The 24,300-nt window shown below is 40.6% G+C and overlaps 2 protein-coding genes and 1 long non-coding RNA gene across 4 annotated transcripts; all 3 read left to right on the top strand.

Annotated features, from left to right (window-relative positions):
* Positions 1-1,362: 1,362 nt before the first annotated feature.
* Positions 1,363-9,306, top strand: LOC145415729 (techylectin-5A-like). The gene is made up of 8 exons (XM_080284963.1): positions 1,363-1,440; positions 2,162-2,325; positions 2,914-3,042; positions 4,285-4,374; positions 5,818-5,984; positions 6,512-6,638; positions 8,518-8,633; positions 9,086-9,306. Exons 1-8 carry the CDS (start codon positions 1,363-1,365, stop codon positions 9,304-9,306), a joined length of 1,092 nt encoding a protein of 363 aa, XP_080141089.1.
* A 2,614-nt stretch (positions 9,307-11,920) lies between these two features.
* On the top strand, positions 11,921-13,940 carry LOC145416346 (uncharacterized). Of its 2 annotated transcripts, none has more exons than XR_013900243.1 (3): positions 11,921-11,989; positions 12,142-12,236; positions 13,856-13,940. It is a non-coding gene; the product is annotated as an uncharacterized LOC145416346 (long non-coding RNA). The 2 variants fall into 2 exon arrangements; XR_013900245.1 differs by having other exon boundaries at positions 11,945-11,967.
* Positions 13,941-14,690: 750 nt separating this feature from the next.
* On the top strand, positions 14,691-23,344 carry LOC145416340 (techylectin-5A-like). Its single transcript, XM_080285339.1, has 6 exons — positions 14,691-14,720; positions 16,201-16,272; positions 18,212-18,378; positions 19,908-20,034; positions 21,386-21,501; positions 23,103-23,344. Exons 2-6 carry the CDS (start codon positions 16,226-16,228, stop codon positions 23,321-23,323), a joined length of 678 nt encoding a protein of 225 aa, XP_080141465.1. The 5' UTR covers positions 14,691-14,720; positions 16,201-16,225; the 3' UTR covers positions 23,324-23,344.
* Positions 23,345-24,300: the final 956 nt, after the last annotated feature.

The following is a 24,300-nucleotide window of genomic DNA, read 5'->3' as shown; positions in this document are numbered from 1 at the left end:
TAAACCAGGAAAAAAAAAAAAACAGTTTATGTTGACCTTGCCATGTACTCTTGACTACTGACCCGTTCTTCTGAAAACAGAAGATCAACTCTTTGACTGGCCTGCAACCACTCCATTAAGATTTGTTAACGTCGGATTAACTCTTTTCGTGCTATGTTATTCACACACACACACACACACACACACACACACACACACACACACACACACACACACAAACCACTCAAAAAATAGCACATGCCAACCAAAACATAACACATGCTCTTCCTTCGCCAGTGTGGGTGTAATTAAATATCTCCTGATATTAATTTCCTATACATGAAAGATAGAATTCAGATGAAGGAGATAAATTTTACACTGCTATAAAAAAAATGTCAGTCAGACTAAAGAGGATGTCTTACTAAAACTAATATATCTCTCAATTACAGACGTTCCATAAAAGGCCATAAATAATTAGGAGTTTGCATTAATCTTCATATTTGGTTGTATTGAAACTGTCATAATATTTTGAGGGTCTGTAATGGAATGTAAATAGAATCTTGAAATTGGTTCTGATTAAATTCACACTAATACCAATAGGTTTCAGTCGTGCGGATATAGAGCCGACATAAACAGGCTAAACATTGCTGAAGGGCTATCAAGGGCTTACACACACACACACACACACACACACACACACACACACACACACACACCGGCAGAATACACACTAAGCTTTATTGAGAGGTACTGGACACACACACACACACACACACACACACACACACACACACACACACACACACACACACCTTCTGGGGGTATAAAAGCCGTGACCACCACCATCGGCACAACAACACTTTCAGCTGATTGACAGGTTTCTACCAGTCTTTCCCTCTTATCACTGGTAAAGTATTTTCTTAGTTTCTGTACTTACGGAGAGTTGCTGTGTTAATGTGGATGTGCTGAAAAGGGCTAAGAGAAATTTTTTGAGAGTGTTTGGTCAAGTGAAAGGACTGAAGAATGAGAGATTGATTACCAGAGTGTATGTGAGTGAGGTGGAATGGAAATAGGTGAGACCAAGGATGAAAAAGATGGGTTAGGGAAGGGGTATATAAGTTAGAGTCATGTGAACTGGAGACAGGGCAACCTGATGGCGGAGCACTGGCTGACATGAGGTGATTCGTTTCTTGCTACACCTTGCGGGATTAACGCGTCTGGCTAGAGATAAAGACTTATGGAGTACAATGTTAGAGTGGCAAAAGTGCTTGTCGCCTGACGCTTGTCAAAGTACTCTTGCGAAATCATAATAATGTGTAGTTTCCACCAAAGTGAGAGAGTAACCAAGTGTGTCTTTGTGTGTCAGAGGCAGTGTGAGTCGTCATGAGGCTGGTGTTGGTATTACTGATGGCGATGGTGGCTGTGGGAGCGGCGAGAAACGGCCTCAACACGAAGAACAAGGTGAGATTCAAGACGTTTTATTGCTTATTCTTACTGAGCCCAGTGCCACTGGTGAAACACAAACATAGGAGATACCTGTAGCTGACTGGAGAGGTATTTATCTACTTATCCATGTCTTTATAATATTGATATCGACATAGTTTGTATCAGTAAATTACGAGATAATGTAGGATTGCAAAGTGCAGAATAAACTGCTAATGAAGAGGTGATACGAGATCTTCTAAACCACTTGGAGTGCGACAATTAGGGTTATTTCTAAGTGGCTTTGGAGATTTCGTGACACATCATATTGGTCATTGATGCAAATTGTGTAATTCGGAAAATGACTATAAGAAGCCTCTAAGAGAATATTAATGTGTAATATGTTAAATAAATCGCTAAGAAAGAGGTGCTGCAAAGCCTACTACGCTACTCAGATCAAGAGTTTTCGCGTCGTTCCAGTTCCACATCACCCAACACAGCTCAGTATTCTAGTCCGGACATGGCTCAGTTTTTTTTTTTTTTTTTTTTTTTTTTTTTTAAGAATAATTGGACTATAACTGATATGACTGCGGGAAAAAAGTAATATTGTAGTTCCTTGCTCTTTCATCTCATTATTATCAACTTCATCTATTTCCCAAGCAAGTCTGAGCTTTCAAAACGGGGCATAACTCAGCTTACCTAATCCGTGTAACTGGATTGTATTTGCCTAACCTTTCCACCTCCGCCTCTGCCGCAACAGGAGCTGGACGGGGAAGAAAAAGATGAAAACGTAAAGCGAGATGTCGAGGCTGATGAAGACGTCAAGGCTGAGGAGGACGTCAAAGGTGAGAGGGAAGCCGAGGACGAGAAGGACGTCGAGTCTGAAAGAAACTCAGATGATCGCAGCGACCGATATTATTATTGGTGAGTGACTGATGAATTTTGATATTATTTTTCCTCACTGGCGAATCCCGGAGTTTGTTGGAATGGGCCTCGATTCCAAACCATAATTTTGTTGTTGCTCATGGGAGTTTATTTTATTATATACAGGAGGATGTCATCGCACGCCTCCATGCATGACTCTGACCCTTTCTAATGAAACTTAATGGCTGTAAGGAGTAAAAATAAAAACAATAAAAATAAAATGTTGGACGGCTACTTTGCTCAAATTTTGGACTTACTCTTGCCGCTAGTTTACACTGAATCAAAATCTTACATGTTTAATAAATATATACCACATCATATAAAAATGTAAATGAGGAAAATTAACTGAAATTAGTGGAATAAAATATCTTCATGCAAAATAGTAGTATAAGGATGGACTTCCTGACTTCGAATTTAAATATTTAATAATCAACTCTTTTGACTTCAGCATAGCATCGAAGTACTCTAGTATATCAGATGAACCTTTTCACATTACTGATTAAAGTCCCAGCACAAAATTCGTCCGCTGTCTGTCATGTCAATTGACCGCAAAATTTCAGACAACTCAGACTGCTGTTATCTTTTCAGGGGAAATGATTCAGCACCAACAGACACAACAGGGACAACCCCTTATCCAACTTGGGAAACTACAGCAACTCCATACCCTCCTCCAACTTACCGTCCTCCTCCTCCTCCTCCTCTCATCCCGAACGCACGGTGAGTATGGTGACGGTGGCAGATGGAGTAGTTGTAGTTATGGTGAAGCTAAACAGAGCAGCTGTAGTTAAGCTAAACAGAGTAGCTGTAGTTATGGTGAAGCTAAACAGAGTACTTGTTGTTATAATGAAGCTAAACAGAGTAGTTGTAGCTGTGGTGACGATGGACAGTTATGGCTGGGATGATGCCAGATAAAGTGGTTGTTGCTGTGTTATGCGAAACAGAATAGTTGTAGATTTGGTGATTCTAGATAGTGTGGTTGTAGTTGTGGTGATTCTAGGTAGAACAGGTGCATTTGTGCTCACTGTAGATGGAATACTTTTTGTTGTGGTGATGGAAGGTAGAATATTTGTAGTGGTGTAGATATTAGATTGAAAAGATGTTGTGGTGGTGATCCTAGAGAGAGAAAAGTTTAGAATTGTAGCTGTATTGGTTGTAACTGTTGTTTTTCTCTAGTGAAATCTGTAATATTGTGAGAAGGCTAGAAAGAGTGTTAATTTTGGAGTTGTGGTGATGCAAGACAGAATAATTGTAGCTGTGGTAATGATGGAAAGAATTGATGTAACTGTGGTGATGATAGACAGAATAGTTGTAGTTGTGGTTATGCTAGAAAAAGTTTTTGTCATTGTGGTGATGCAAGATTGAACAGTTGTGGATGTGGTGATGTTAGGGACTATTTGCAGTTGTGCTGATGTTAAGACTGAATAGCTGTAGTTGTGGTGAGGCTAGACTGAATAGTAGTAGCTGTACTGATGCTAGACTTTAGAATTGTAGTTGTGGTGATGCTAGACCGATTAGCTGTAGTTGTGGTGACGTTAGATAGTAGTAGTTGTGTTGATGCAAGAAAGAATATGTAATTTTAGATACGGTAATTTTAGAAAGAATAGTGGTAGTTGTGGTAATGGCAGAGAGAATAGTTGTACCTGCGGTGATGGAACATAGAGTAGTTGAACTGTGGTGGTGGTGGTAGACTGATCTGCTAGGACATGTGGTGATGGTGACTGAGACGTTAGTAGTACTCTAATAGTACAGTACTTGCAGTGTTGGTGGTAAGTGGAGTCCTACTGTAGTGGGTGTGGTAATGATAGTGAGAAGGAACAGCTGCAATTATCATGATGGTGATAGAGACAAATGTGGCTATAGTGATGAGTGGTAGATACAGCGACGGTACGTATGGTATATCTGGCGATTTGATTACCACGGAACGTAATAAATGGTTTCCAGGACTGCAGTAAAATAACATATAACTCTCTTCCCCAGGCCGGCAGACTGCGCTGATTACCTGATGCTGGGATACACCTGGAGTGGAGTATACGTGATATATCCATTCACGTGAGTACCCACAGTATCAGACACCTACTCACGTTTAAAAAACTAAGCTTTCCAAGGTATGAGGACGCTTTTAATTTCTGACGATCATTTATAGAACGTCTGTGAGTATTAACTGTGTTCAGCCTCCATTTCACATTATACAGCATAGTGGAAGGTGGTGGAGACCATCATCCACTCACTTGATGTAGTGCTGCCTACTTCTTCCTTAACCTTTATCATTTTTTTCTGTCCATGGCATCCTCTCTCCCTATTGCTCCCGTCTTTCCTGTCACTTCTTATTCTTCTTCTTTCCATTTCAGGTGGATTTACAATTGAGTGACATGCCAGGAAATCATTTACAACTCTTGGTGGTAACCATGCAGCCAACCTATATTTCCTCCCTAAGTGGCAACAAGTGGGTTGGCGTCCCTCCCTGTAAAACCATCTCAAAGTCAAACGGCCACCCCTTACGGGATTATGGCGTCTGGCTATGAACAGATAGACAGACCACACTATCATTAAGACTGAGAGCGGGAAGGTGTGAGCAAGCCTTTAATTTTAATCGACCATACGAGTATACTGAACAGCTGTAAAAAGATGTGATCAATCAGCAGTTCATATTAAAATGTAATAAGCAGTGCAGTAAAAAAAAAAGTTAGATATACCCGCATTCTATCATTCGTACATACTTAATAAATTATCGTAAAAAATTCAGGACCTGCTCGCACATTCCGACTCCCATTTGTCATATCACGGCCCTTATCTTTTGGTTTGGAGACTTTCTGATATCTTTGCGTCCTTCACTTCAGCATCCACTTCTCACAACGTCCATCACTGCTGACACTACAGTACTCATGGGACGACGCTTTGGCACACTTCATATCTAATTTGTCTTTAATTACTGACTGGGACAAGTGAAACCGTGTCGTTTGTGTTGCATTAAAAGCTCAGTTTTCTTGTCTTTCAAATCTTCACAGGATTCTACATGACGAGTCCGTTATCTTCAACAGCAAACACCTCAACCCTTCATCATCTCTCAGAAACACTGATGTTCATAACTTTTTCTCGTGATGTATCTTTGACGAACCTTGCTACTGCTCTTGCAAAATCAGTTTCACAGAGGTTGTGTGTGCTGAACCGAGTCCATGTTGACTTACATCGAGACAGTTTAATAACCCTGAAGACTTTGGGAAATTTCCTGCCGGTTAATAAAGATATAAAATTGAACTAATAATTTTAAAGCAACATACCCACGTATGAAATGGGTTTTTAAAGAAAAAAAAAATGAAAGCAAACAAAACAATAATCCAAACTGCGGCTAACAAGTGCTCGTATGAAAGGGCTTAATATAATTCAAAAAGGGTTAAAAGAAACGATACCAATTCCCGTAACCAGCTGCTCATGCGAGAAGAGATAAGGTACTCCAAACTAATGACAAAAGGTAGTAAAAAATCTGTTCACCAGGTGCACGTGCAACAAGGGGGTGGAGGTGTGGTGCGACATGGAGACTGACGGAGGTGGCTGGACCGTCTTCCTTAAACGCCAGAACGCCACCTATCAACTCGACTTCAACCGCACCTGGGCAGAGTACAAGGAAGGCTTCGGCAACCCTTACATTGAATACTACATAGGTAAGATCCTTCGGCATGAACCTGCAGCTAGGTGTTATCTGGGAGCAGAAGCCTCACTCGTGCACAGTTACATCTCCGTTCCTTACTTCATGGTCCGCATGTTCGAGTATAAACTCGTAAGTCATATTAAACATTGTCCGTAAAATTGGTAAAATAAGACTCTAGGTTCCTCATGAAATGCCTGGAAAAAATGCGGCTGCAAAAATTCTACTTTGTACCAGTACTTCAGATTTTTTTTTTTTCCCTCATCCCAGATTACGAGATCTGGCAATACCGTTTCCATGCTGATTATTATATGTTTAGTCTCCATTTTAGGTAGCAAAACCTGTGGAATAATTATCTTCTTCACTTCCTACTTATAATTTTCGTTTTTTTTTTTTTAAGTCTCTTGTAACGAAAACTTAGCAATGCAGTGACTATCCAAGCTACACTCGATGTTTCTCGTCCATGTCTCATGTAAGAAGAAATTTTGAATGTCGTGTCCACTATCTACACTTGATTATTGTATATATTCTTCCATGCCTCAGGTAACGAGAACTTGCACTCGATGACCCTCAGTCGCTCATACACCCTCCGCCTGGACGTAGAGATGGCCACTGGCGGCCTCAACTACGCCACCTACGAGACGATCAGCGTAGCGGACGAAGATGATAGGTCAGTTCGCCCTCTAAACTAATTAGTAGGTTGATTACCGCTGTAGAAGTTAACATATACTACATTTATATCTGTCTGTCGATGCATCTATCCACCTCTCATTTCATATACATACAGCAGAGAGAGAGAGAGAGAGAGAGAGAGAGAGAGAGTATAAATATTTGAATATAGAAAGATACATAGATACATATAGTCAGAGAAACAGACAGATAAGCTGATCAATATTTAAAAAAAAAAAGACTGACAGAAGGGCAAAGAAACAGATAACCCCAGACAGACAAACACGTATTAAATGTAAACAGTAACGGATCAAGGAAAAGAATATAAGAAACTGACAGGCATGACAAATACTTAAGAGTACAGGCAGATAAACAGATATAAACATAGCAGACGGTGAATGCTAGTCAGATCGGTTTTTCCTCTGTGTGCCGATGTAACTGATGACCCGTCTATCTGTTTACTGCCTAACTCTACCTCCTGTGAGAGGAGAGCCTCAACAGTTGGACTACTAGGCATTTCTGTCCCTGCTCAATAACGACCTCTCTCGACTTCCTAAGTCACATCACCCTTCCTTATGTAATCATCCAGAGAATCTGCTGTCCCCCCTCCCCTCACGCCTCTCTCTCTCTCTCTCTCTCTCTCTCTCTCTCTCTCTCTCTCTCTCTTACACACACACACACACACACACACACACACACACACCGCTCGCTGGTGCAGTGGTAACGTTCTCGCTTGCCAACTGGTGGACGGGAGTTCGCGCCTCGCTCAGGTTGCGAAAAGTTTCACTGACGAAGTGGGTGGTTACTGTCCCCCTCGAGCAAGGGGACGGGTATGTGCGTGAGTGAAGGTCACAGCCTTGCCCTTAGATCGGACTATATGAGCTCTCAGTTCCCTTCCGGGAGGGTAAAAGCTGACGATCACGACCATCAAGTGATCCTGACCGACCCGGTGAATTACACACAATATCTAATAACTTAAATATCTAATTACTCACCTATCTACTTATATATCTGTCACTGTCTATGTACCATTCTGTCTATCCATCTTTCTTTTGTCTGACGTCGCATCCTGATAAGAGATGGCCTCGATGAAAGGACCTCCAGAAGCATTTTTACTGCTACAATGTCTCGACCCTCCCTCCCTCCCTCCCTCCCTCCCCTCCGACCTTCCCATAACACACCATCCTCCCTCATAATACCATTTCACTTACTGTACTCTGAAGGGTTCCTCTCCACTGAATGAAACAGTCTACAGTTACCGAAAATATATTAACGTGTTCGGCCATCCCAGCGAAAGAGCCAAAAATAAAAGATTATGAGTTTACGGTAACCCATAGGTCCTCACTCACTGACCAGAATAAACAGGGACGTACTTATGTGTCACCACTTCTACTCCTGACTTTCACCTGATTGATAACTCGCCTACACTGAGACAGGATTCACGTGTTTCTCTGCCCAAGCTGTTTCCCTCTTTGAAATGATGAGTGGAGGATGAAAGTTTTGGACATGTTTTAACCTTTGCAGTTCGATGACGTATTTTCTGTTTGGGTACTTTTATCTTAATGCTATGTAATTTAGCTATGGATGAACTCCTCAAACAGCAGAGGTTAGACACAGCTATTCATTTATCCCTCCAGCATAAGAGATCTTAAAACCTGACTTGAATTGTCTGGGGAAACAACATTAAATTAGTAAAAACACATCAATGTACTGAGGAGGCTGAAACAGGCTTGATACGCTGCCTTGCCCGTAGACGATTCTCTTTTTGATATGATGCGTCTAGGAAGACAGTGAAGGACGTACCTCAAGAGAGAAGTAGAATAATTGCAATGTAATAGTGTGGGATCTTTTGTACCTGACCTTACTTCACCACACCGTAGGTACAAGATGGACCTGTCAGGTAGCTCCATGGGCACCTCCAGCGCCACGTACTGCTTCAGGTACATGGATGATCGCTACTTCACCACGATTGACCGGGATTACGATTCATACTCAGGTGAGGCGCGTAGGATGCGAGGGGTATTTGTTGCGAATTATGAAGGAGACCCTATTCGCCCATACGGAAATAAGGTGTAGTTCCATATTTGTTAAGAACTGGTCCCCTGGTGATATTACATTTATTACTCAGTATTAGTTGAAGAAGAATGTTTTGAAGTATGGAAATTTATTTTCCGATATTCACTTGAAAAGAAAGATCAGTGAATTGAAAGGGTGAATAGAGAATTTTTGTCTATACTGATCATGTAAGTCTGAAGCCAAGCTGAGCAAGGCACTAAGATGAACTAATAATACACCTAGTTGCACTGAACGGATTAATTTTGCACCAACGTCTTCAATAAGCAGGAAATTCTGCCCTCAAGGAGACTAATACAAATGAATGACTATAGGCTATAGTAGACATTGGTGTGTTAAAAGAGTTAATTTTATCCCACTGTCTTTACTACACAGGCAACTGTGCAGCCAACCAAGGGGGCGGCTGGTGGTATTACAACTGCCGCTACTTCAACCCCACTAATGCCTTCTTCAACCACACCCTGGAGGTGACCTGTTACAACAGCAAGATGATTGTGACCTCACTCCAGCTAAAGATCAGGCCTAAGATCTGCGACGCCTCCGTCAAGACCATCCACCTCAAGGAATACGGTTGCGACTGCCACCGCGCACAATAACACCTTCACCCACAGGAAGTCATCTCTTTAATATTTTTTTCTATCTCCAGACGACTACTGTATATTCAGCCAAAGCAAGATCTCTTGTACAGAAGGGGTTAATGAAAGATCTATCTAACCCCTACACGTATACTGCCTCTCAAAAGCTGAAAAAAATATCGCCTGGATAACAGAGACGTCATTGCAGTGAAGAGGAGAAAATTAAGAAAAACGCATGAAGACTGAAATAGGGAAGAAGGCAACAAAAACGTAGAAGATATTTTTCAAAATGATGTTCATAGAAGACTGTTGACTCTGAATGTGAAGAGTTTGGTATCTGTTATTTAATCTGAAATATAGATAAGTGAGTTCTGCCATCTCTGAATCTAGACTTTCTTCTGTGCTGGAAATCATTGCCATGAGCACACTAGAATAAAAATCTCTCTCTCTCTATATATATATTTTACCCACTTTGGTTTTGTTGTGTTTCACCTCTGTTGAATAAAATTACAGGGAGTTAATCTGAAAAAAATACATTCATCTCTCCTTGAAAATTCTTTACTGGATAAAATTACTAGAAGTTAACTAGAATTTTTTTTCTTCCTTGAAATCATAAATTTTTTTCCCTTGCTGAATAAAACAACTGTGAGTTAAAGTAAACATATCTTGAGGCAACACTGCCAAGGAAATGCCTGGCATATCCTTAATCTGACCTTAGTAAAGTAAATCCTTACTGGCTAAACACAAGAGCTGTTTTCTCTTGGTGATGCATAACAGTCTACAGTAAATGGTACGTTTAATTGTATTTGCCCCGTACCGTAATCGCGTTTGAAGCTGAGCAGGAAACTTGTTTTATTGCGATGGTTATTTTGGCAGCTGGCGATTCTGCACCTAACTTTTGGAAAATCTGGAATCGCGCTATTTTTGCACGTTTTCTGCAATATATTTTAAGAGTCCAAATCGAAAATTTGCGAAACGTGTCTCGGTACCCAGGCCCAGGTACTGCACATACGTATATTCTCACAGCTTCTACAATGTCCAATCTTCAGTTCACCAACTTCATGATATATATTTTTAGTTTGTCTTAATCTTTCAATAAATATCTTGTTTCCACAACAGTGTAACCTGGACATCGAATGTCGTTTTTTAAGCTATTATTTCAGTGTGATCTGTATGAATTTTATATAAGTTTCATTGCAAATCACATGTTTTATTAAACTATGACATCTCTATTGCCTTAAAAAACTAATGGTGTCAAAAGAAACTGGATGACAAAATGATCAACAGATTACATGAATCAGCTACAGACAATTACGTAAATGTTGCTTCTGTTAAGGTATCTCACCGGATGAGTTCAGTCGGCTGATTTTCAATTGGTGTAACTTAAAAAATTATCTCGGTTATTCTCACTTTGTGGCAGACGTAGTATTAGGGACAAGTACAGACGCAACATAATGACGTGGCAGCACAGGACACACGTGACTTTGCTATAACCTTCGGAAGGCACCATCTAGCTTTCAAAAATCCTTATCAAGTCACTGACAGATAGGCCGCATCACGAGAGATTCCCGTATTTTAAAAATAGTTACTGTTAGAGAGATGTGGGTTTCCTATATTCCAAGTTAGATCAAACCTGTATGGCCAACGAGAAATATTGCTTACTGTGTATTAGGTGTTCCAGTGTTCTCAGAATTCGGAATCTATACCGAAGTAAACATCGGAATCAAGTTTTTTAATATCTTTAATTCCTGCTGATTCGAAGTAATCCATTTTTTTTTTCTTTTCACCTAACTCTCGTGGAAGACACCGGCAACCTGTTTCAACTTAAAGGAAACAAGTTACCGGATTTACAACGATCAGAATAAAGAAATGAGATTGAAGACGTAGATATTCATTGCGGCTCAGCTGATCAATAGGCTAAACCAAGTAATGGGTCTAAGGGAAGGTGGTACGCACGTCCACAGCATAGCAGTATGAGTTAGCGCCATTTCATATAATCTCTTTCATTTATTTTATTAAGACTAGACATTTAAGATAATATTCAGTCCCATATATTTATTTTAAGAGACTTCCCACAACTTGTTTTTTTTTTTAAGCTTAAAGGCTGCCAGTTCAAAAAAAGTCTATTATTATTATTATTATTATTATTATTATTATTATTATTATTACTATTATTATTATTATTAACAACCTTGTCATCATCATCATCATCATCATCATCACCATTATTATTATTATTATTATTATTATTATTATTACACATGTCAAACAAAACACAACCCCCTTCCAATTGCGAATGCGAGTGTAATTAAGGGTGTTCTATAAATCATCGTTAAAAGGGATTGCTTACACCTTCATTCACGCGGTTATGTTGATGCAGACGTATATAATTTTGTCGTGTCTGTAAAGGACTGGATACGGAGATCTGAAAGAGCTCCTAATTAAGGCCACACCCATACCAACAACTTTCACTCGTGTGGATATAGAGCTGGCATGAATAAACTAAGTAGCAAACACACACACACACACACACACACACACACACACACACACACACACACACACAACCTTCAGTGACCTCTACAGTTCCCTCATAGGCCACATTCTTGGGGTATATAAGCTCCTTCTCCTTCGTCCCCACTACCACAAAAATACTTCACTTGATTCAAACAGTTTCTACCGGTATCTTCTCCCCTTGTTAGAGGTAAAGTATTTTTCGCATCCCTGTGTATATGAATTACAGCTTCAGCGTTTTCTAAGTACTTGTTGCCCGATATTCGTGAAGTAATCTTGTAATAATATGCACACTGTCTCCACCAGAGTGAGGGAGTAACCAACACTGTCCTTGTGTGTCAGAGGGAGTGTGCGTCGTCATGAGGCTGGTGTTGGTACTACTGACGGCTATGGTGGCTGTGGAGGCGGCGAGAAGCGGCCTCAACCCGAAGACAAAGGTGAGACTCAAGATTTTTTTTTTTTTTTTTTTTAACACTTTTCTCTTGGTGCTTCCAGACGATTTTACGTGAAAACCCGAACCCAATGCCTCAGGTAAGATTCAGGCTTAGAAGAAACTTTTCACTAGACGTGGTGAAATACAGCTTTCACTGGCACCTTCACTACCAGCGATCCCCTTTTCACTAATTAAAATCACCTGTTAGTAGCATAAATATAATACAGGGTTGTTTATATATAGCTTTCCTCTTCCACTTCACCTGGCGGGGACGGCTCACTCAGCGTTATCTATGCCTATCTTGCATCGTTTCCTACTCTCACTGCCACATCTATGCCCCCATCAGCAGACTGAGCCATCCTTGCAACACATACCGTAAAACAAACTGAGCATCTGGCAGATATGCATTTACGGGCTTCCGTGTATAACAAGATAGAGCACTCATAGGGTGCAACACTTACTCCCTGAATATTTGGTCTTGCCCTGTGACTCTCACCTCTGACCGCTTGTTCTCAAAATCGAATCACTCCATCGTTGACTTACCCTCATCCCTTCCACCGAGTTTGTTTTAAATGGGATCAAAACTCCGAGTTATATGGTTAACACACACACACACACACACACACACACACACACACACACACACACACAGCTCGCTGGTGCAGTGGTAACGTTCCCGCTTGCCAACTGGTGGACGGGAGTTCGGGCCTCGCTCAGGTTGCGAAAAGTTTCATTGACGAAGTGGGTGGTTACTGTCCCCCTAGAGCAAGGGGACGGGTGTGTGCGTGTGTGAAGGTCACAGCCTTGCCCTTAGATCGGACTATATGAGCTCTCAGCTCCCTTCCGGGAGGGTAAAAGCTGACAATCACGACCATCAAGTGATCCTGACCGACCCGGTGAATTACACACACACACACACACACACACACACACACACACACACACACACACACACCTGACCGGTAATAACACAGCCAGGTGCTATCGCTCGCGAGTCTGAAAACTTAGGGCACTGCTGTTTTGTGAAGTCTGGATAAGTGGACTGTAGTTGATATTACTGCAAGAATTATAATGGTACGGTTCTCTGATAGCTTGTTTCGCTGCAGAGGCCGGCCCGTACATACCTCTCCACCGGAAATTCATCTGGTGGTACCTTATGTCTTCGCGGGGACGGCTGAGTATGCTGGTATGGGCGGGACTATGTCAGTGGGAGTAGAAAGTAAGATGGTGGAGGAATGACACTTATAAACATTGACTGAGCCGTTCCCCCAACACACAGGAAATTCCCAGGCAATGTGAAAGTGTTATACATGGCCAACCCTATATGTCTAGCCTTTAATGTTTGTAAGTCGTGTATCACCCAGTCACGATCCACAGCATCTGCGTCGTGTGGATGGCTTCGTAATATCAGGTCAGAATAAATGAACCCAAGTGATGCTGCCGCGGGAAAGATAAGGCTACGATTCCTCCTCATTCCATTATATCCAGCATTTGGTGTTACAGCTAACCTCACATCACTCGCACACTGCTCGGCATTCAAGTCAGAGGCGTGCTTTCAGTCTTATCAAGTCGGTACTAGCTGACTTTTTAAAAATCTTTTTACCTCCACCTCTGTTGCTTTAGGAACAGGCCGGGGAAGCAAAGGAGGTCGGAGCTGAGAAGGAGGTCGAGGATATGAAGGAGGTCAAGGCTGAGAATGATGTCATGGTCAGGAGAAAGAGAGACGAGCCCAAAATCCGATATACGTGAGTGAACGATGAATTTTGATGTTACCTTCATTCACAGACTGATTCACAGGGCCGGGGGGAGGTGGGATGGCTTGGATACCTCTTTATAACAATGTCATATTTTTCTAAAGTGCCAGAAGGGGTACTGTAGAAGTTCTCTATATGTTATACATACACACAAGTTTTAATTCTTCTTTCTATGCATTCGCCTTATTGATCAAGCAATATATTTTATAGAAATGAAATATTTTCTGCACAAGATTGTTATTTCATAAATAAAAAAGAAAAACATAACACCCCTGCTTCGTCCAAATGCTGGAACCGTCCCTGTGGTTTGCATACATTATCAAATCCTTATTTATTTCATTCATATAAATACCTATGGGCTGTCATAATGAATATAACTTCTGACAAATGGCATGTTTTAGCAAAAATTCATAGCTTATTAGTCTCAGGCTTAACATATTTATTAATTAATTTGCCTAAATTAAGAACAGCACTGAAATAACCCAGTCAGCCCTCTAACTTACGAATATGACAATTATTGATCAAACTCTCAGTGTAAAAATAAACTAATGCCCACCATTTCAATCTACTGCTCATTTTTTCGACAACAACATACGACTGTGTGACAAATATTACAATCTTTTCAGGGAAGTACCATCCACTACTACTACTACTCCTACTACAACTACTTCTGCTACTACTTATGCAAGCACTATCTTCGCAACTCATCCTCCCCCTCACATCTCGAACACAAGGTGAGAAATGGTGTTGGTGGTAGGCGAAATATTCGTAGCTGTAGGTGTGATGGTGGTAGACAATAGTTGTAGGTAGTGCGATGCTGGTAGTGGCAGGAGGAATATAGGTAGTTGAAACTGTGGTGATGCTAGCAGAAATAATGATTGAATGACTGTAGCTGTGGTGAAGTTCTGCAAAAATCTTTAATTTCCAAACTGCTCTCCTACGGTTACTGACCCTTTGTATGTATTTTCATCTCAAATTTCGTCTCTGGTCGTTCTATAGCAGCTTTTGTAGACGGCCACTATTCCCTTTTTTAAGTTATTAACAGTTTTGTTTCTCAGGGTTCTGCCCTATCACCAGTTCTCTCTGTTCATCAGTGACCAATACTCATGATCTACTTTTGACCAAAGGTGGTGAAAAAGTTGAAGGTCAGACAAGAATAAAGTAATTCGATTTTGGAGACAATCGATCAAAAGTGAAGGTCGCAAAGGAAAGTTAAATATTTGAGCCTTGGACCACACGAAATTCGTCTGTGTTGCACTCTCTAGTAGTAGTAAGTGTTGTTGTTGTTGCTGCTGCTGTTGTTTTCTTCTTCATCCTCTTCTTTATACGAGTAATTATTTCCCCTTGAAGCTGATGATGCATTTTATTATTATTACTGCATCTAGATGATTTTACTTAACCTAGGACTAACCTTCATCAGTGAAAGGGTTAACGGAGGCCAGATCCTACCCCTCCGATTCGATGTCTATTCTAAGCTCAATAATATCGCCTGGACAGCAAAAATGAAATGAAAAACACGTAATTAGATTGAGGGGGTAAATGATAGTGGAAATTGAAGCCTCAGCGTTAAACATGTGAGAGATAAGTGATTAGAACGAATAATATGAACAAAGTTAAACTCAACAAATTTATAAACCGGTTGGTGGTGGGGAGATAGGGTGTACAGGTATATTCTTTTTACTTTAACTTGACCCCAAATTACCACCTCTCTATCTTGAAAGCTTATCTTGAGGCTCAGTTGTAAAAGTAGATTAACACAAGAATATGATACCAGTCGCGAATGCTCAGTTGTAACAGCAGATGAACGAAAGAGTATGATGCTAGTTACAAAAAAATGATGCTAGTCACGACGAAGTACTGTGGAAACGATGTCGAGGAGTAGCGTTACCTTATTCTGCCGCTGAGCTACTTCAGTAAGTTGCAGAGGGAAGAAAATCTAGGCCAGGTCAAGGTGAAAAGAGTATAGCATATTTTACTCACAACTGGATGAAATCAGGTTCAATTCTGGCGCCGATCCGACTCTTAAACAAAGACTGTTTTACCTTCGTTACTGTTCAACTAACAGTACAACTGGGGACCAGATTGCAACATCGACTTCAGTGGGTCTTATTCTAGAGGAAGATTGGGACTTAGCATTAACTGAATATCTGCCTAAATGGCCCCTGACCAGTCGATAGGCATTCACTCTAATTCTTCTTTTCCTCTGTTCTCCAGGCCAGCTGACTGCGCAGATTACCTGATGGAGGGATATGACAAGAGTGGAGTATACGTGATCTACCCATTCACGTGAGTAGCCACATCCTCTACCATCATCCACTCATTTGATGTAGTGCTGGCGACTTCTTCCTTCACCTTTATCATTAATATATATATTTTTGTGTGTGTGTGTGTGTGTGTGTGTGTGTGTGTGTGTGTGTGTGTGTGTGTGTGTGTGTGTGTGTGTGTGTGTGTGTGTGTGTGTGTGTGTGTGTGTGTGTGCGTTCGTAACTTCCTATTTTTCCAGTCCTTCCCGTTACTTTTTATTAATCTTCTTTCCACTTCAGGTGGCTCTCCACTGAGTGACAGGCCTATTGGTTTTCGCTAACTCAGGAGACCAATTAAAACGCTGAGTGGTAACTGTATAACCAAATAAGGGGCGATTTTGAGCCTAATATGGCACCCCTGTTAACTCGGTGGAGGGACGCAAATGCGGGGTCGAGCCAGGAACAAAACCTCCACGATCTTTCCAGGGGCGAGGCGCTGTCTACCTTAAGGAAACATCGGTTCACTGCTGGAACGGCAATGCAGTTAATGAGTCTGTTCGGCTAAACAGACCGAAGTTACTGATTAACAACAACAACAAAAACAACAACAACCCACATTCTCAGGCATTTACAGCCAAGTGAATAATCCCTGCAATCCGATGACTTATTTTGCATTATATTCTTCCTACCTCAAGACGATTTTTTCAACGAAGCTAAAAATAATCGACTGGGCATAGTAAGATTATAAGACGCCATCGGATTGAAGGGGTTATAACTGAGTATGCGGTGTGTTTATGTTTGACGGGCTTTTAGGGAATACATTTTTTTTTTTTTTAATGTGAGCAGCCTACATTCCACATTACAAAATGCAGAGCGACCGTATGATTAAAAGTGAAATTGGGAGAGCGTGAGCACGTCTCCATCCTAGCCAGACATACTGTTCAATGAGATTAGCCTGCATCCCACATTACAAAGCGTAGTCACCAAGAGCACAGAAAGGTCAGACGTTCTATCATCATCATTTGCTTTAGAAATTATCGTGAAAAGCATCGGGGCTTATCCACCCTTTGGCGACCACAGATGTCACAACACAGCCGTTAGTCATGTGTAGGCATAGGGATTTTCTCATGACTTTCCAACATTCATTTTTCCAACTGCATTTCTTAGCGTCCATCAAAAATCACTCAGTATTAATGGGATGACGCTTTGGTACACCTGACTTCTAATTTATCTCTGAGTGGAACAAGAGAAGCCTTGTCGTTTTTGTTGTTTCATGATATCAATTTGCCAGTTTTTTAGCTTGTCACTATCTTCCACTGACTATCCCCGTACCTGCAGCAGCATGTGGTGTACCTTAATCCTTCATCATCTCTCAGTATCCTTAGCGGTCTTTCTTTTTCATTTCTTTCTATTATTATCTTGTGTTGTGTCTTCACTTTCGTTATTCCTCTTGCAAGTCAGCTTCACAGAGGTTAGGTGTGCTGAACCTACTATGTAACCTCTTTAATCGAAATAAAATCACAACCAGATCTCTGGAAGTTTCCCAGTGGTGAACAACAATTAAAGAAGAAAAAGAACCAAAACAGTAGACCAAGATGTGAAGATGTGTGTGACAGGTGCACGCATAAAAGGGCTAAGTATACAACCAAAACAGTCAAAACAAAATAGTTATCCCAGATCTCAATGATAGGTTGTTTGTAGGGAAAGGGCTACACATACTTCAGATAAGAGAAAAAGCAAAACAGCAGTCCTAATTTTTGTTGACAGGTGCTCGTAAGAAAGGACAAAACTGGAAATGCGTCAGAACAAAACAGTAATCCCAGGTTTTGACCAGGTGCTCGTAGGAAAACGGCAAAAACGCACTCCAAATAAATTAGAACAAAACAGAGATCCCAATTCCCAATAACAGGTGCTCGTAGGGAATGTCTTAACACTCCAAATAATAGCCAATATAAAATAGTAATCCAAGCTGACGCTACCAGGTGCTCGTGCAATACTGGGGTGAAGGTGTGGTGTGACATGGAGACTGACGGAGGTGGCTGGACCGTCCTCATCAAACGACAGAAACAATCATACCAGCTCGACTTCAACCGCACCTGGGCTGAGTATAAGGAAGGCTTTGGCAATCCCTACAAAGAATACTACATTGGTAAGATCTATGAGTATTTGTAAGCTTTCCAAATCTCATATTGTGAATGAGTGTTTGTACATACACTTGTTTTCATTCGTACAGATAGGAATCACATCACAATAATTTAGTAGGAATATTAAAGTGATACGATGCGCAAAACAATCTGTGATAATGGTTGATTGTAATGGTGATTCTAGATCCTGTAAACTGGTTAGGATCCTTTATAAATACGACTCATGGAGGTAGGTTTTAACGTGCAAGGTTTGAGTGGGGGCAGAAACCGTATTTATGCATTGCTCAGTTAGGTGTTTGGGTAGTACTCCAAGTAACTTTGAAGAGTTAGTAACACCTCATCCTAAGCGATTTACTCTGTATATAAAGCTTCAGTATCATCTTTTATGCTACAGAAACATATGAAAACTATTCAAATAATACCTAAGAGAATGTTAAGGTGCAACATTCCAAATGAATCGCTAAGGATGGGATGCTACGAAAACTTCAGTGCCACCTAGAATAAGAAAAATCTACACGTATAAACTATTGCCACTCCTGTAGGTAAGAGAAAAAAAAAATGAAACAGCCGTACTCAAGCACATCTACATTGCTCAGTTAAGTATCGACTACAGTCAAACATCAACCTTCATGTATATAGATAAACTATTTCTAGTCGATATAAGTGGGCGTTGTTTGTGATAAACGGAGAAATAACTCTACACAGACATTCTGGGTTCTTTATGCAGCGCAAGAAAGTTCAGCTAAATTCCATCAAATTTACTTACGGTTCTGAATATTTCTTTTCCATTCGCGATAAAGAGAACATTGCCAAATCTTATCCACTTTGCCGGCAGTTAACATTCACATTTATTCTGTCCTTAGTAATATTTTGTTCTCTCCAACTAAACTCCTTTCTTTTGTCCTCCAAGGCAGACTACGGGAATTTAGTACTTCAGCTACTCTAAAAATTTTCTTTCTTTTCCATTTCAAACAAAGGAACATTAGCAATACACTATTCAGTCTAACTTCATCCTTGATCCGTCTCCAATGTCTCAGGGAACGAAATCTACAAAATTGTCTCCACTCTATCCACCCTTAATTTTCATATTTTTTTTCATCCGACGATATGAGGACCTAACAATAGACTACACTGCCCACTCTAACTGCATTCTCATTCTATCATTTCCATTCCTCAGATGACGAGAAATTTGTGATATGCTGACCACTCTATCCAGGCTTAATTACCATGTCTACTATTCCATCGGGGTAACAAGAACTTTGCAATTCACAGTGCAATTTAATTACACATCTGGCTTTTCGTTTGTATTTGAGGTACCGAGAACTTTGTCGTATTCTTTATCTACACCTGTTCGTTACTTTTACCCACCCAAGTAACAAACAGCCTCGATAGAACTAGCTGGTCTGTTGCTGTTTGCTTTCCATTGTACTCCTTTCTACCATCATTTTTCCCCCATATATCAGGTAACGAGCACTTTGGAATATCCTTTCAACTACCTGCAATAAATTCTCGTTTTTTCCCGTCCTTGTTTCAGGTAACGAGAAGTTGCACACGATGACCCACAGTCGCTCGTACACCATCCGTCTGGATGTTGAGCTGGCAAGTGGTGGACTCAACTACGCCACCTACGAGACAGTGAGGGTAGAGGACGAAGATAACAGGTTAGTGGCCTTTATGAATAAGTAGAGAAATAAGCAGGTACTAAAGAAGTTAGAAACAGTCAAACAATACAAGAAATGGAAGAATGAGTGACTGAGAGAAAGGCCAGTAGATGGGTAATAAACACAAAGAAGCAAACAAATACATACAGGAATGCGAATCAAGGTAAGAAAACGATTCAGAACAGGTACAAAGGCAGAGAAATACAAGCAGACAGGTAGATACACAGTAGCAGATCAAGAATGTCGGCCAGTTCACCTCTTCCACTATCTATTTGTGTGTCTGACTTCTGCCTCTCTAGTGATCAATAAATATCTCTATCTGTCAATGCCGGGCACCTCCTCTTGAGAAAGGAGGGCTTAAAAAAATGTGTTCTCCAAGGCATCTCTCTCTCTCTCTCTCTCTCTCTCTCTCTCTCTCTCTCTCTCTGTTCAGTAACGACCCCTTCTCATGGTAGATTACTCTCCTTCACGTTCTCAGTCAAGCTCTCATCTATACGTTAATCAAGCACCTAATGCCCAATCGCTGAATCTTGTGGCAGGGGCCTCGCCGATGAACGGACCTCCAAGTGAATTTCTCTTCTTATTTTCAAGAACCCCTCCTCCTTTCCTTGTCAGAACACAACGCCAGTTTACACTGACGTAAACTGCATACAATTATCAAGAATGAAATACAAGTACCTACGGTCGATCATCGCAGTGAAAAGGATACAAAAAGACAATGACCAGAGTCTAATATTACGAAGGCTCTCACTGAATGGCTCCTAAGAGTCAGAGATATAATTTCGTCCAATATTTCTCCAATTATATTTCCAATTCCCTTCCGCTGGCTGACTCTCTAAACTGACAGCGACTAGGTATATGACTCTGCTCTTAAATGGTTCTCTCTTTCATATGATACACCAAGGAAGAAAGTGACAAACGAAACCTTCATCCCTTCAATTCGATGACTTTTTTTTTCATTTATTTTTGCTTTTTCAAGAATACTGAATTCAGCTTTGAGAAGATTTTTCAAACTACAAAAGTTAGATAAACAGGTATACATCATTTACCCTTTCAGTACAAGATCTTTCAAATGTTAAATGAAATCGCCTGGATGTAGCAAGAATAAAAACAATAAAACACGCCACCGGATTGAAGGAGTTTACCCGAGGTAGGCTTGACATGTTCCTTTTCCCATAGAAGATTCTCTCTTCGATATGATGCGTCTGGGAAGAAAGTGACGGACTTACGCTGAACGTGAAGTAGACGAATTGGAATAGTAGAGGAATTTTTGTCCCTACCTAACCTAACCTAAACTAATCTAACCTAACCTAACCTAACCTAACCTAACCGCACCTTGACGGCATCTCAGGTATCAGATGTACCTGTCAGGCAGTTCCAGGGGTACCTCCAGCGCCACCTACTGCTTCAATTACATGAGTGGTCGCTACTTCACCACGATCGACCGGGACTACGATTCATACTCAGGTGAGGAGCGTAGGAAGTCGCGGGAATAGGGTTGGTGAATTATTAGGGAGAGCATATTCGCCCACAAGGTCTTCAGTTGTCATAGCTTCGTAATACCTGAGAACTGGACCCATGATGGTATATTACTGATTATTCAAAATTATCTCAGACTATGGGGAGTTTACACCTGGCGTTTCTCTACTCCCGGGGATGTTTTTGGCAAGAAATCATCTCTCTCAAAACACACATCTGCCCGTCATAAAACGGTGAAATACATACCATGGGTAAAGGAAACGCCGTTTCTTACTTTATACAACAACATTATGGGGGTGAGGGCACGTTTCAAGCATCCAGCTAAGCTATGTAAAAACATTAGGTCGCGCATTACACACTGCAGTCATATGTAAGGCACTTGGTGGCAGACGGGTGACATCACTAAGATTAAGTTTTGATTAAACTGCGTTTAAAGTTTAAGTATCAGTACCACTATGTGCTGGGTACAAAGTAGCTTAGATTATATATCATCTTAACTGGCTGTTTCACGAAAGTAAGTTCCTGTAAAACAAAAAGTGCTTGATCATGACTATAAAAATGAGTTTTATAATATTTATCTATAACCTAGTATTGCACTGTGCAGTACAATAAGTATTGTCATTTCAGAATATAATTGTCGAGAATTGAATATTCATAGCACAGTGAACACACTGACATCAAGAACATGGCTGTAGGTATATTGGGCGAATTCTGGATATCCATCTATCTATCTACCTACCTATCTATCTATTCATTGCGAACTCAAGATATTTTTGTCAAAAACATTCTCATGTTTAACAGAAATGCTAAGGATAAGAAGACATGGACTTAAATTAATTCTCTTTAATACTCACAACTTCATATTACTGAGCTAAGCACCCGTGAAAGGATAATTTAATACTACAGTAATATTATAGCCACATCCACCATAACAAATCACCGTTTTATTGCGTTTACATTCACATGTCCAAACACATCGCAGTTTCATTGCACATGACCAACTATGTATGTGGTCAGAGCATAATCGTTCCTAAGTTCCCTTACCTCGTCAGCACCAGCATAGAAAAAAAAAATGTATGCTTACTAAACCCGCAGGGAGTGCGTTGGCTCTAACCTCTATTTTCGTTGCCTGATTCTTATGTATGCCTCACCACTGTCATCCTTTTAGCTACCACTTGTTTCTAAGCCTTTTCAGTGGCTAAAGTTGGTGGTGGGGAAATGTAGCACAACCGCTCACCCACATTGCTCGAGGTAACATGCCAAATACTGCCAGCCACCCAACAAGTGTGCAGGCATTTACACAGCGGCACGAACACCTGTACTACATACTGAGATTGATGTGCACCACTAAATCACCATATAAGAATTCTGTTCCGAGGTCAGTGTTAGGGTTTAACCTCCTTGAGTTTGGCACACTTCATGAAGCATCCAGTATAACGGATGTCATTGTAATGAAAGGGTTAATTTAGTACCTCGGTCTATACTGAACGAATAGCTATGTACCTAAGCAGACCAATTTATTATGATAAATGAAGAAGTGACCTTACTGGGATGTAAGTCAATTTTATCTCAATGTTTTTAATAAATAGGCAACTGTGCAGCCAACCAAGGAGGCGCCTGGTGGTACTACAACTGCCGCTACTTCAACCCCACCAATGCCGGCTTCAACCAGACCCTGGACGTGACCTGCTACAACAGCAGGATGAAGGTGACCTCACTCCAGCTAAAGATCAGGCCTAAGATATGCGACGCCTCCTACAAGACCATCCACCTCAGGGAACTTGGCTGCGGCTGCCAGAATCCACACTAACACCTTAGAAGCTCAAAAAAAAAAAAAAAAAAAAAAAAAAAAAAAAAAAAAAAAAAAAAAGTATTTTATTCTTACTAGCGCCAAATGACAGTAATCAAATTAAGAACGCACTCTTACAGTGAAGAGGCTAATGAAAGCTGTGTCTAACCCTCCAATCAAATGTTTTTCTTCTAGGCTTAATTAAATTGTCCGAAATAATCGAAAAAAATATATTATCTTAGTGAGGTGATGCAGGGCCAAGAGCGTCTTCATTTTGTTGTAGCTAACGTCAGACTATTCTATCTAGTTAGAGAAAATCTCTCGTAATGAAGGATTTATTTTAAGCTATGTATAACCCCGACAGTTCGAAAAATGTCTCCATAATGAAAGAAAAAAAAAAGTCATCGGGAGACAGCAAGGACGCAATAAGAGACAACATCATAGTGAAGAGACTAATATGAAGATGGCCAACACAGCAAAGTATAAAATGGGAGTGGTGACAATAAAATAATGACGAGGAGATTATTCAAAATTATGTCGATTAAAAGAATGTTAATTCTCTAACTTTGCAAAGGTTGTTTTCTAATGAGTATAATCACCTAGAATGAAACTTGAATTAAAAATATCTCAATTCTACTGTCTTTCAATCGCCAGTATTATGCTGGAATAATAAAAATAATAATAATAATAATCATGATAATAATCCATCCATCCATTCATCCATCCATCCATTCATCCATCCATCAATCCATCCATCCATCCATCCATCCTATGTTGCCCCATGAGGAGCGTAGGAGCCCGGGGCTGGTCAAGTTGGTCCTGACATTTAAAATGAGAGTGACCAGCCTCACTCATCCCTGACTGGCATTATTTGAGCAATAAATCCCAACCATCCCTTAGCTATAAACCTACACAGGCTCAATCCGACTGGAGTGCCTTAATTACCCACAAAACCACCAGGCACCATAATTTGGATATATGGTTACCACCCAGCGTAG

The sequence above is a fragment of the Coenobita brevimanus genome, chromosome 13 (genome assembly GCF_032717465.1).
Source record: "Coenobita brevimanus isolate Jiangsu-jjx chromosome 13, ASM3271746v2, whole genome shotgun sequence".
Lineage (NCBI taxonomy): Eukaryota > Metazoa > Arthropoda > Malacostraca > Decapoda > Coenobitidae > Coenobita > Coenobita brevimanus.
The sequence above is the reverse complement of the archived record's forward strand: the minus strand, read 5'-3'. Positions and strand labels throughout refer to the sequence as shown.

Coding starts and splice junctions, on each gene's coding strand:
- LOC145415729 (XM_080284963.1), top strand. CDS start 1,363: ATGAGGCTGGTGTTGGTATTACTGATGGCGATGGTGGCTGTGGGAGCG. Junction 1,441..2,161: donor GCCTCAACACGAAGAACAAG/GTGAGATTCAAG, acceptor CTGCCGCAACAG/GAGCTGGACGGGGAAGAAAA. Junction 4,375..5,817: donor TACGTGATATATCCATTCAC/GTGAGTACCCAC, acceptor TCTGTTCACCAG/GTGCACGTGCAACAAGGGGG.
- LOC145416340 (XM_080285339.1), top strand. CDS start 16,226: ATGGAGGGATATGACAAGAGTGGAGTATACGTGATCTACCCATTCAC. Junction 18,379..19,907: donor CTACAAAGAATACTACATTG/GTAAGATCTATG, acceptor TCCTTGTTTCAG/GTAACGAGAAGTTGCACACG. Junction 21,502..23,102: donor GGACTACGATTCATACTCAG/GTGAGGAGCGTA, acceptor TTTAATAAATAG/GCAACTGTGCAGCCAACCAA.